The sequence below is a fragment of the Rhinopithecus roxellana genome, chromosome 7 (genome assembly GCF_007565055.1).
Source record: "Rhinopithecus roxellana isolate Shanxi Qingling chromosome 7, ASM756505v1, whole genome shotgun sequence".
In the NCBI taxonomy this organism is placed as follows: Eukaryota; Metazoa; Chordata; class Mammalia; order Primates; family Cercopithecidae; genus Rhinopithecus; species Rhinopithecus roxellana.
The window spans coordinates 26,867,480-26,881,695 of record NC_044555.1 but is presented as its reverse complement, the minus strand read 5'-3'; the positions used below and the strand labels follow the sequence as shown (position 1 = coordinate 26,881,695).

Below are 14,216 nucleotides of genomic sequence, written 5' to 3'. Positions count from 1 at the left end.
GTCTTGATCTCCTGACCTCGTGATCCGCCTGTCTCGGCCTCCCAAAGTGCTGGTATTACAGACGTGAGCCACCGTGCCAGGCCCCATTAATGTATTTTTTAAATCAAGTTATGGGGGCCAGGTACAGTGGCTCATGCCTGTAATCCTGGTGTTTTTGGAGGCCAAGGTAGGAGGATCACTTGAATCCAGGAGTTCAAGACTAGCCTGAGCAACATAGCAAAACGCCATCTCTACAAAAATTAAAGACTGGGTGCAGTGGCTCATGCCTGTAATTCCAGCACTTTGGGAGGCCAAGGCAGGAGAATCACTTGAGCCCAGCAGTTTGAGACCAGCCCGAGCAACATAGTGAGACCCTGCCTCTAAAAAAATAATAATAAAATTAAAATGAACGAAATTATAGCTGGGTGCAGTGGCTCACACCCATAATCCCGTACTTTGGGAGGCTGAGGCAGGCAGATCACTTGAGGTCAGGAGTTTTAGACCAGCCTGGCCAACATGGTGAAACCCTGTCTCTACTAAAAATACAAAACTTAGGCAGGGCACAGTGGCTTATGCCTGTAATCCCAGCACTTTGGGAGGCCGAGGCAGGCAGATCACGAGCTCAGGAGATTGAGAACATCCTGGCTAACACAGTGAAACCCTGTCTCTACTAAAAATACAAAAAATTAACTAGGTGTGGTGGCAGGCGCCTATAGTCCCAGCTACTGGGGAGGCTGAGGCACGATAATCACTTGAACCCAGGAGGCAGAGGTTGCAGTGAGCCAAGATCGCACCACTGCACTCCAGCCTGATGACAGAGCAAGACTCCGTCTCCCAAAAAAATTAGCTGGGCGTGGTGGTGTGCACCTGTAATCCCAGCTACTCGGGAGGCTGTGACAGGAGAATTGCTTGAACCCAGGAGGTGGAGGTTGCAGTGAGCTGAGACCATGCCACTAGGAAATCTGACGGGGGAAGATTGCTAGAGCCTAGGAGTTTGAGGTTGCAGTGCGCTACGACATGCCATTGCATCCCAGCCTGGGCAACAGAGCAAGACCTTATCTCTTAAAAAAATCATGGTATAGAAACCATAAAATATGAAAAACTTGAAGTGCAGGTGTTTATAGCCAAATCCTAAATCTGAGAGTTTGTTTTCAACATCCTCAAAGTCAAATATCAGCAGTAAAATTTATCACTCCCAGTTCTTTGCAGCACCATAAGGTCAATGTATTCTAAACAAATGGAGTGGGGCTGTTAAGAATTATTACACAATTTGCCTTTGCTTTGTTGCTGATAAAAAAGACAGAATTAGGTTGGGCATGGTGGCTTATGTCTATAATCTCAGCACTCTGAGAGGCAGAGACAGGAGGACCTCTAGAAGCCAGGAGTTCGAGACCGGCCTGGACAACATAATGAGACTGTCTCTACAAAAAGCAAACAAACAATTATTTCACAAGACTCAAATATCCACAATGGGGAAGAAGGGAATGCCATCAAGAGAAAAAGGTAGTAAAACCTATTGTTGAGCTATAAATTTCAAATCAAACATGCAAAAATAAAAATTTAAAAAAAGAAAAGTACCAGGTACAGTGGCTTGTGCCTGTAGTCCCAGCTACTTGGTTGGCCAAGGCAGGAGGATCACTTGAGCCCAGGACTTGAAGACCAACCTGGGAGACAGAGTGAGACTCTGTCTCTAAAAATAAGAAGGCCAGGTGGTGGTGGTTCACGCCTGCAATCCCAGCACTTTGGGAGGCCGAGATGGGCGGATCACTTGAGGCCAGCCTAGGCAACATGGCAAAACCCCGTCTCTACAAAAAATACAAAAATTAGCCAGGCATGGTGACACATATCTGTGGTCCCAGCTACTAGGGAGGCTGAGGTGGGAGAATCAATTAAGCCCACAAGGTCAAGGCTACAGTAAGCTGTGATCATACCACTGCACTCCAGCCTGGGTGACAGAGTGAGAACTTGTCTCAAAAAATAAAAAAGAAAAAAAAAGAAAAGAATTACCTAACATTAGGGGAGAAAATTAAGCAAGAGGTAGTGTCAATGCTATAGTTTACACATTTTAATAATGTGAATAAATAGAACATATATCAAATTGATAAGACAAAAGTATGGACATAGATCAATTATATATACATATTATACATACAATCTCACACACACATATAAAAAAAGAATGAAAAAGAATCTAGAATAATTTAGGCATTTAAACTGCTCAATGGGGTCTTTTTCTACAGAATTGTTCAATTATATAATAAATAAGACTATAGAAGAAGAATGAGAAATTGTACATTACAAACTGCATTGTACTCAGGAAGTAATTCAAAGATGATGCCCCTTATTCTCCTGGGATTATAAATAAGCTAGTTTTTCTTAATTTCAAACATGCAGGCTGGGCACGGTGGCTCATGCCTGTAATCCCAGCACTTTGGGAGGCTAAGGCATCTCTACAAAATATTTCAAAAATAAAAAAAAAAATAGCTGGGGGTGGTGGCCTATGCCTGTAGTCCTGGCTATTCGGGAGGATCCTTTGAGCCCAGGCATTCGAGGTTACAGTGAGCTATGATCATGCCACTGTACTCTAGCCTGGACAACAGAGCAAGACTTTGTCTTTAAAAAAAAAAATGCGGAAGATGAAGTAATATCCAAAAACTGATTAAATAAGTCCACTAATTTTGACATTCCTTTTATAACAGAAAATTACAATTGTTGTTCTCTGTGTAAATTAAAATGTACTTTATATATTTATTACATTTCCTCCATGTTAGAGATTCTCAAATCTGGCTATGTATCCAATCACCTGGGGAACTTTTTTTTTGAGACAGGGTCTCATTCTATCACCCAGGGTGGAGTGCAGTGGGGCACAATCACGACTCACTGCAGCCTCAAACTCTGGTGCTCAAGTGACTCTCCTGCCTCAACCTTCTGAGTAGCTAGGACTATAGGTGAGCACCACCATGCCCGGCACCTTGGGAACTTTTAAACAGTAAGTTCCTGGAGCCCATCTCTTAAAGATTCCAATTTGAGAAGTCTGGACTGGAAGCCAGAAATCAGAATACATAATATAATATAATATAAAGTTAATGTTAGTGTATTAAAGGAATGCCTACTGTAATTCAGCTAGCTGTTGGGTTTGGTCCCATATTTCAAGTGCTTTCCAAACTCTACTTAACTGTGCATACAAATTACTTGGAGGTGTTACTAAAAGTCAGATTCTGATTCAGAAGGTCTGGAATGAGGCCTGGGAATATGCAGTTCTGACAAGCCCCCAGGTGATGTCCATGCTGCTGGTCCAGGGACCACACTTCGAGTAGTAAGATCTTATGATTTTTAAACCTTTCCACAGGTGAATGATAGAAGTCAGTATCCTACAGCCAGGTGCGGTGGCTCATGCCTGTAATCCTAGCACTTTGGAAGGCCAAGGAGGGCAGGTCACCTGAGGTCAGGAGTTCAAGACCAGCCTGGCCAGTATGTTAAAACCTGCCTCTACTAAAAATACAAAAATTAGCCAGGCATGGTGGTGCATGCCTGTAATCTCAGCTACTTGGGAGGCTGAGGCAAGAGAATCACTTAAACGCAGGAGGCTGGAACCCAGGAGGTTGCAGTGAGCCGAAATTACACCACAGCACTCAAGCCTGGGCAACAGAGCAAGACTCTGTCTCAAAAAAAAAAAAAAAAAAAAAAGGAAGTCAGTATTCTAGGCAGTTTCTCCCACTGAAATATTTTCAAGTTTTACCTAAACATCCTTTAACATAACTAGAGTACACAGCTTGCAGAATGATTCACTTATCTTTACTATGTAACCTACTACCAAGTGAATGGAAATTATTTCCCTCATTTACAGATGGTATCACGAAAAGTTGAATGCTACTGATGTCAGAACGCAGAGATAAAGTTAAAATGTACATAACTTTCAGTATTATACACAAGGATGTTCATCAAAGCCATGGTTATAATAGTAAAATAGTAGAGAGAAAAACCTCGGCAGGCTACAGTGGTTCATGCCTATAATCCCAGCACTTTGAGAAGCCAAAGCAGAAGGAGCACTTGAGCCCAGGAGTATGAGACCAGCTTGGGCAAAATAGTAAGACCTCATTTCTACAAAAAATAAAAACACAGCCAGGTGTGGTGGCTCACGCCTGTAATCCCAGCACTTTGGGAGGCCGAGGCGGGCAGATCACAAGGTCAGGAGTTCGAGACCAGCCTGGCCAATATGGTGAAACCCCCAACTCTACTAAAAATACAAAAATTAGTCAGGCACGGTGGCGTGCATCTGTAGTCCCAGCTACTAGGGAGGCTGAGGCAGAATAATCGCTTGAACCTGGCAGGCAGAAGTTGCAGTGAGCCGAGATTGTGCCACTGCACTCTAGCCTGGGCAACAGAGCAAGACTCTGTCTAAAACAAACAAACACACAAACAAAAAACACTATTAGCTGAGTGTGGTGGCACACATCTGTAGTTCCAGCTACTAGTGAGGCTGAGGTGGGAGGATTGCTTGAGCCCAGGAGGTTAAGGCTTCAGTGAGCCAAGACAACGTCACTGCATTCCAGCCTAGATGACAGCATGAGATGAGATTACATCTCCCCCTAAAAAAAAGGCCCTACATATCCAACAATAGGGGACTGCTTAAATAACCTAGAATAACCTTATAATGAAATACTAAGCATTTATTTTTAAAAAATTATGTAGGCCAGGCAAAGTGGCTCACACCTGTAATCCCAGCACTGTGGGAGGCCAAGGCAGGCAGATGGCTTGACCCCAGGAGTTTGAGACCAACTGGGGCAACATGGCAAAACCCCAGCTCTACTAAAAATACAAAAACAAAATTAGCCAGGAGTGGTGGCACACACCTGTAGTCCCAGCTACTCGAGAGGCTGAGGTGGGAGAATTGCTTCAGCCTGGGAGGCAGAGGTTACAATGAGCCGAGATCATGCCACTGCACTCCAGCCTGGGCAATAGAGTGAGACCCCATCTCAAAAAATAAAATAAATAATTAATAAAATAAATAAAAAATTAAAAATTGGGGGGTGGGAGGAGGGAGAGTATCAGGAAGAACAGCTAATGGATGCTGGGCTAAAAACCTAGGTGATGGGATGATTTATGCAGCAAACCACCATGGCACACGTTTACCTATGTAACAAACTGGTACATTCTGCACATATACCTCTGAACTTAAAATAAAATTTGGAAATCAAAAAATAAAATTTAAAAAGAAAAAATTATGTAAATATATACTAACAAAAATAAATAAATAAATATACACTTACAGATAATGAAAAGACATTCAAGATAAGTGAAAATAAAGATTATAAAATTTTATAGAAAGATATGTGTGTGCATATATATATATACCAGAAAGATGTATATACTAAAACGTTTAAAACATTGTACTCAAAGTACTGGAATTTTAGATGATTCTGATGCTTGCTTGCCTGCATTATCTAATATTTCTACTACAATGTATACCATACAAAATTCTTAAAGGGTAAAAAGCAGGTGAGAAGAAAACCAAGCAAACTCCACACATGCACATACGTTTCAAGACCCACTGGAATGGATCTGACTGATAAGTAACTTGCTTTCCAAATAGTGTTCAAGGGACTCCCTAAATTAGAAGCACTTAGAAAGTTTTTAAAACTTGCAGTCTTGCACCCCAATCCAGATTTATTGAATCAGAATTTGTACCAATGGGCCCTAGAGTTTGCATATGAAGCAAATACTGACTCTTATAAACAGTAAAGTTTGGAAATCACAGCATTAAACAAAAAGCTTCCTAGAAATGCAGAAACCTGGACTAAATTCCAACCTATCTGAACAGTAACCTACGGCAAATTCAGAATGAGTGAAATAATGGTGTTTCCATACATATACACCTACACTCACAGAGACCACTGGAATTTAATCAACAGAAACCTGTTCTTAGCAACTGGCTTTATTCCATCTTAATCTTAAGCATCCCATGTGATCAATAACCATTTCCCATGGGCTGACAGAGGTCACAAAGGTTTTCCTTATATTTGACCCACATCTGTCTAAAACTTCTCATTATAACCCCTTCTATGATGTTCTGTCCCTATTTAGTTCTTCATTAATTAAAAGTACTACGTGAACATTTATTATGGAACCAAATATGTAGGCAATTCAATCATTCTCCTGTTACTTTCATTTCTCCTTTCTAAACACATTCTAGTTGAATAACTTCAATAGATTCTGGTGATTATTTCTTCCAGTGATACTCTCTGAGGTAAACTCAGAGGCTTCATGAGCTTCTATCAGTGAAGGTCCTCAAAGAATCAAGTAAAACCTTTCCTGTTGTGAAAAATACCACATGAACCCCTAAGATTTTGATGAAAGAAAAAGAGAAAAGGTATATGCCACATTGAATGTATTTCCCTATCAAGTACTTAGTATAACAATCAACTCATAAGTCATATGAAAAGTTTTCAAAAGGAGACAGTAAGAGTTTGGGGACTTTCCTAAAGCTAACAAATTAAAACAATTTTTCCAAAAGAAAGTCATGATAGGCTGGGAGCCATGACTTACGCCTGTAATCCCAACACTTCGGGAGGCCAAGGCAGGAGGATCACCTGAGGTCAGGAGTTCAAGACCAGCCTGCTCAACATGGTGAAACCCTGTCTCTACTAAAAAAACAAAAAATCAGTGGGGCATAGTGGCATGCGCCTGTAATCCCAGCTATTTGGGAGGCTGAGGCGGCGGAGGTTGCAGTGAGCCGAGATTGCGCCACTGCACTCCAGCCTGAGTGACAGATCAAGATTCGGCCTCAAAAAAAAAAAAAGAAAAAAAGAAAGAAAAGAAAAGAAAAAAGAAAGCCATGATAGATTTTTTTTCTTCCCCTTTAAAACAGAAAAGAAAACAACAGGAGAAAAAAAAAGTTTGGAGTGAGCTCCTAAGAGGACATAGGAAAGGACCATAATTTCTAAGATGTGGAGGACAAGCCCTTCATTTTATTTTAATCCATGATGCATTTTAATCATGGATCACACAGAAGGCCAGGCCAGCTAAAACTTGAATTTATTATAACCAAGAAGATTATATACCTACCTGCAGCTCACACCAAGCAACCTCAACCCATGTTTCAGTGTCCAGTCCTTTATATACTGTTTTAAATGCTCCTCTTCCTAGTTCTATGTCAAATTTCAGGAATCTGCCACTAGGAGAAGTAGCTACAGCCTTCATTTCTGCTTCTTCTTCCATTTCCTTTTCATTTTTCTCCTTGAAACAATCTTTTGAGATTTCCGAGGTTGACTTTGAACACTGTTCATATTTAACTTCTTGTCCACCTCTCAGCACATTTGAAGGAAGTTTGTCTACTCTTGGAATATTCGTTGCAGCCTTAATTCTCTCATCTTTGGGGGATGATTCGGCAACTTTGTCATCTTCCGTCATTTCAACACTCTTTCGGAAAAATCTCTTCCTTTCTACAGTTTCCCCAGAAGCAGAGAAGGTGCTGTTTTTCTCCTTTAGTCTAGCTTCTACTGTCAAAGTTGCAGCAACCTGGGGAACTCTGTTTTCAAATGAAATTCCATCAGGTTTCTCAGAATCTTCTGTGCTGGCTGGATCCCCTGAATCAGTGGCCATTGTAATTAAAGTTGGCACTAAAATTTTTCCTGTTTCTACTCTTCAGTCCAGTTACATCTCAGGTATCAGAATTATCAGAATGGACTTCCTTTTGCGTGGTCATGTATTTCCATAGCAACCTGAAGGAGGGGAAAGGATATTTTAAAATCACCCTACAAAGGAAATCATTAAGTAGAAAACAAATCACCTGATTTTTTAATCCCTTTTTCCTTAATAAGAAGTTTATTCTTTTCTCTGTCCAATCTTAGGAACCAGAAGACTCTAGGGACTGTGTCTTATCTTGTTTACCATTAATCTTCAGTGCCTAGCAGACTACTTAGTATATAGCTCAATCTGTCTTCATATTGCATGAATATTGGTTAGAAACCTAGTTCTCAGCTCCATCTGTCAATCCATCAAACTCAAAACGAGTACCCAAACCCTGAGTTCACTTAGCCACAATGTGACAAACACAATAAGTAAAACAACCACATGGTTTCTAGGTGGTTTTTGTCTAAAATTCTGGAATTCATCAATAGCAGTTTCTTTTACTGTACTAAAATATACATATTGTCAAATTTACCATTCTAACCATTTTTAAGTATATAATTCAGTGGTGTTAAGTACATTCACAGTGTTCTGTAATCATCACTACTATCCATGCCCAGAGCTTTTTAATCATCCCAAATTGAAACTCTGTACCCGTTAAACAATGATTCCCTATCAGCCCTCACTCACCCCTGGTAACTTCTATTCTACTTTCTGTCTCTATGAATTTGCTTATTCTAGGTAATTTATATAAATGGAATCAGACAACATTTGTCCTTTTGTGTCTGGCTTATTTCACTTAGTATAATATTTTCAAAGTCCACTGATGTTGTAGCGTGTATCAGAATTTCATTCCTTTTTAAGGCTGAATAATATTCCATCATATGTTATAGACCACATTTTGTTCATCCCATTCATCTGCCAACGGATTGGATTGTTTCCACCTTGTGACTATTGTGAATGTTGCTGCTATAAACATCCAACAGTAATTTGAAATAATGCAAATACTTATAAGCCTGTCTTCAGATTTTAACAGAAACTATTGTCAAATATTAATATACTATCCTAAAACAATAGCAAGAAAGGCTCAAAACCATGTATTCTTTTAAACTAGCAATTCTGCTTATAGGAACTTGCCTTAGGAAATAGCAAGAATCTGTGCAAATATTTAACTATAAAGATGTTCATTCTAGCACTTATGGAAAAAACTAAACATAAGCCTAATTGGTGTTTAATTAAGTATCTCAAAATGAGGTAAGCCACAGCATTAAAAATAACACTGTAGGCTGGGCGCAGTGGCTCACACCTGTAATCCCAGCACTTTGGGAGGCCGAGGCGGGCGGATCACTTGAGGTCAGGAGTTTGAGACCAAACCAGCCTGGTTTAGTGAAACCCTGACCCTACTAAAAATACAAAAAAAATTAGCAGGGTGTGGTGGCAGGCGCCTGTAATCCCAGCTACTCGAGAGACTGAAGCAGGAGAATCACTCGAACCCAGAAGGCTGAGGTTGCACCACTGCACTCCAGCCTGGGCGAAGAGTCTCTGTCTCAAAAAACAAAACAACAACAATAAAACACTGTAGTCTTCAGTGAGATAAAAGATGTTCCCTATATATTATATGGTTAAATGTAAAAAGGAATACATACAAGCTTACAGAGGTAACTCTGAAATTATGGATTTTTCTTTCTGCTTTTTTGTATTTTCTAAAACTTTGCACAATAAACATGTGAAAATATGTGGGGAAAAGTTTTTCAAGTGAGTGGTCAAACCACCAATAAGAAAATGCTTCCCTTCTCACCACAATCACGCACTGCAAAGTTAAGCCTGTATACTTCTTATTATGTTAGGCACCTTGAAGGGCACAGTTTGTCACAAAGATTTATTAAGAATTATGTCAAACCAAAAATGCACAGAAATATCAAATTTGAAAAACTGAAGGAAAAAAACCCTGAACTAAAATAAACAAAATAAAAATAAAAATAAACAAAATAGAGACAAATACTCCAAGTTGTTCTACACATTCAACTCACTTCATCAAAATTCCAGCTGGTTTCTTTGCGGAAAACATCAAGCTAATCCTAAAATGCATATAGAATTTCAAGGGACCCATAATAATCAAAGTTTATACAATCCTGAAAAAGAACAAATTTGGAGGATCCATACTTTTTGATTCAAAAACCTACTGCAAAGGTACAGTATTAAGACAGTATGGTCCTGGCATAAGAATAGATGTATAGATAAATGGAATAAAAATTGAGTTCAGAAACAAAGCCATATTATTTATGGTTAATTGATTTTCAACAAGAATGGCGGGGGGCAGTGGCTCATGCCTGCAATCCTAGCACTTTGGGAGGCCAAGGTGGGTGGATTGCCTGAGCTCAGGAGTTCGAGACCATCCTGGGCAACATGGTGAGACCCCCGTCTCTATAAAACATAAACATTAGCCAGGTGTGGTGGCAGGTGCCTGTAGACCCAGCTACTCGGGAGGCTGAGGCAGGAGAATCACTTGAACCTGGGCGGTGAAGGCTGTGAATCACTTAAACCTGAGAGGTGGAGGTTGCAATGAGCCGAGATCTCACCACTGCACTCCAGCCTGGGTGACAGAGTGAGACTCTGTCTCACCCCGGCCCCACCCTCCCCACCCCCCAAAAAACCCACAAGGTTGCCAAGAAAATTCAATGGGGAAAGAATAGTTTTTCCAACAAATGGTGCTGGGACAACTAGATATCCACATGCAAAAGAATGAAGTCAGATCCTTAGTAAGTTTTTCTGGGAAAAAAAAAAAAAGGCTGAGTTGAGTCTCAAAGAAAGATAATTAGCTGTTGTTTCCTGGCTTTTTAATGATTGCCATTGGAGAAATAGAACACTTTTACACTGTTGGTGGGACTATAAACTAGTTCAACCATTGTGGAAAACAGTGTGGCGATTCCTCAAGGATCTAGAACTAGAAATACCATTTGACCCAGCCATCCCATTACTGGGGATATACCCAAAGGATTATAAACCATGCTGCTATAAAGACACATGCACACGTATGTTTACTGCGGCACTATTCACAATAGCAAAGACTTGGAATCAACCCAAATGTCTATCAGTGACAGACTGGATTAAGAAAATGTGGCACATATACACCATGGAATACTATGCAGCCATAAAAAAGGATGAATTCGTGTCCTTTGTAGGGACATGGATGCAGCTGGAAACAGTCATTCTCAGCAAACTATCGCAAGAACAGAAAACCAAACACCGCATGTTCTCACTCATAGGTGGGAATTGAACAATGAGATCACTTGGACACAGGAAGGGGAACATCACACATTGTGGCCTATTGTGGGGAGGGGAGATGGAGGAGGGATAGCATTAGGAGATATACCTAATGTAAAAGATGAGCTAATGGGTGCAGCACACCAACATGCACATGTATACATATGTAACAAACCTGCACATTGTGCACATGTACCCTAGAACTTAAAGTATAATAATAATAAAAAAAGAAAGATAATTAGCTGATCCAGGCAGAGAGAAAATCACAAGCAAAGGCATTAAACAGTATGGAGTAAGTGTATGAGTGGTATCATGAGCAGTTGTTTACATGCATATCAGAAGAAGCAGGCAGATGAGCGCAGAGAGTCAGATAGACACCAAGGACTTCTATGCCATACAATGTAAAACAAGAAGACCCATTAAAAAGCTACTGCAACAATCCAGAAGAGATGATGAGGTCTGAATGAAAATAGTGGCTGGAGAGATAGGTTCCAGACACATTAAGGAACTACTAAATGCAAGAAAATCTACTGTCTGAATGAATATGGCTATGAGGGAAAAGACAGAATCTTATGGTAACTCACAAAAATTTGCCAGCCAGATGACATTACTAGGACATATCTATGTCAATACCAAAGCTAAGAACTGAACTCATGAAGGTCTCCATGAGGTTACATTGTCAAATCAATATACTTTCAAAGTCACTTAATAAGACTAGTGTTGCATGCAAGTAAAAAAAGATAACTAGTTTAACTCTTTATCTTGAGATAATTTTTGACTTGGGGGAAAAAAAAAACCTACAACAGCATAAAAAGAATCCAGTATTCACCGACGTTCCCCAAATGTTAAACATTTTAGGTGAGATTTTAAACCTCAAGAGCAAAACTCCACAAGTAAGACAAAAAGACATCTAAGCAAGGAGCCAAAAATAGTTAAGTCAGAGAATTTAAGTTGGAAAGCCTTCAAAATTTTTTACTACAGAACCTATTTTTTTTTTTTTTTTTTTTTTTGAGAGCGGAGTCTCGCTGTGTCGCCCAGGCTGGAGTGCAGTGGCGCAATCTTGGCTCACTGCAAGCTCCGCCTCCCAGGTTCCCGCCATTCTTCCGCCTCAGCCTCCGAGTAGCTGGGACTACAGGCGCCCGCCACCGCGCCCGGCTAGTTTTTTGTATTTTTAGTAGAGACGGGGTTTCACCGTGTTAGCCAGGAGGGTACAGAACCTATTTTTAAAAAATAAAATATTTGGCTGGGTGCAGTGGCTCACGCCTGTAATCTCAGCACTTTGGGAGGCCGAGTCAGATGGATCATGAAGTCAGGAGTTCCAAGACCAGCCTGGCCAAGATGGTGAAACCTCATCTCTACTAAAAATACAAAAATTAGCCGAGTGTGGTGGCGGGCGCCTGTAATCCCAGCTACTCAGAGGCTGAGGCAGAGAACTGCTTGAACCCGGGAGGCGGAGGATGCAGTGAGCCAAGATCGTGCCACTGCACTCTAGCCTGGGCGACAGAGCAAGACTCATCTCAAATAAATAAATAAATAAAATATTTGAGGCCAGGTGCAGTGGATTACGCCTGCAATCCCAGGTACTCAAGAGGCTGAGGCACAAGAATTGCTTGAACCCAGGAGGCAGAGGTTGTAGTGAGCCGAAATCACACCACTGTACTCCAGACTGGATGACAGAGTGAGACCTTGTCTCAAAAATAAATCAAATAAAATACAATCTTTCACTAGACACAGTAGTTCATGCATATAATCCCAGGAATTTGGGAGGCCAAGGAGGAAGGATCGCTTGAGCCCAGGAGTTTGAGACCAGCCTGGGCAACATGGCAAGACCCCATCTCTACAAAAAAAATTACAAAATTAGCTGGGTATGTTGGCATGTGCCTGTAGTCCAAACACCAGGAGGTTGAGGCAGGAGGATCCCTTGAGCCCAGAAGGACAAGATTGTAGTGAGACTGACAGAGCCACTGCACTCTAGCCTGGGTGACAGAGACCTTGTCTCAAAAACAAAAACAAAACAAAACTTTGCCTTCAGGTCCATGATGTTGGGAAATTTTTTTTTTAATTTAAAAACAACAGGCTGGGCTGGGCATGGTGGCTCACACCTATAATCCCAGCATTTTGGGAGGCCAGGGCAGGCCGATTACCTGAGGTCAGGAGTTCCAGACCAGCCTGGCCAACATGGTGAAACCCCATCTCTAGTGAAAAATACAAAAATTAGCCAGGTGTGGTTGCTCATGCCTGTAATCCCAACTACTTGGGAGGCTGAAGCTCAAGAATTGCTTGAACCCAGAATGCAGAGGTTGCAGTGAGCCAAAATTACGTCACCGCATTCCAGCCTGGGCGACAGAGCAAGAACCCGTCTCAAAAAAAAAAAAAAAAAAAAAAAACTTAGCCAGGCATGGTGGCATGCACCTGTAGTCTTAGCTACTGGGGAGGCTGAGGTGGGAGGATCACCTGAGCCTGGGAGGTTGAGGCTGCAGTGAGCCACTACGGTCCAACCTGGGTGACAGAGTGAGACCTTGTCTCAAAAAATTTAATTAATTAAAATAAAAAACAAAATAAAACCTTATTCAGACCCCTAATATAATAGAGGAGTGGCAAGTACTGGTGCTCTGGTATAATAATTCTAATACCTGGCTTCCCAAAGTATAGGATAAGAAGCAAGTAAGAGCTGGATGCTATGGCTCACACTTGTAAACCCAGCACTTTGGGAGGTCAAGGTGGGTGGATCACCTGAGGTCAGGAGTTTGAGACCAGCCTGGCCAACATGGTGAAACCCCATTTATATTAAAAATACAAAAATTAGCCAGGTGTGGTGGTATGTGCTTATAATCCCAGCTACTCGGGAGGCTGAGGCAGGAGAATAGCTTGAACCTGGGAGGCAGAGGCTGCAGTGAGCCAAGACCATGCCACTGCACTCCAGCCTGGGTGACAGAGCAAGACTCTGTCTCCAATAAAAAAAAAAAAAAAAAAAAAAAAAAAAAAAAGCAAGTAAGAAGGATGAAGAAAGAAATCTTCCCTCAGTCTTAAAAACCAGTACCCTAAGACAAAAATATGTCACTAGAGACAAGGAGGGGCATTTTACATGGATAAAAGAGTTAATTCATCAAGACAATATACCAAATACACATCTAACAACAGAGTCCCAAAATACATTTAATAAAAACGGACAAAATTGGAGAAATAGATAATTCAATAATAGCAAAAGATTTCAATACCCCACTCTCAATAATGGAGAGAGTAACTAGACAGAAAACCAACAAGTATATGGAAAACTTGGTCAATACTATCAATCAACTTGACCTAAGTGACATCTACAGAACACTTCACCCAACAATAGCAAA

The 14,216-nt window shown here is 40.9% G+C and overlaps 1 protein-coding gene across 1 annotated transcript in view; it reads right to left on the bottom strand.

Moving 5' to 3' along the window:
* The window catches only part of WNK3 (WNK lysine deficient protein kinase 3), a 145,761-nt gene extending 138,067 nt beyond the window's left edge, over positions 1 to 7,694 (bottom strand). The window contains exon 1 of the mRNA XM_030933960.1: positions 7,045 to 7,694. Coding sequence (XP_030789820.1) covers positions 7,045 to 7,581 — 537 coding nt within the window. The 5' untranslated portion in view covers positions 7,582 to 7,694. The remainder of the gene's footprint in view (positions 1 to 7,044) is intronic.
* Positions 7,695 to 14,216: the final 6,522 nt, after the last annotated feature.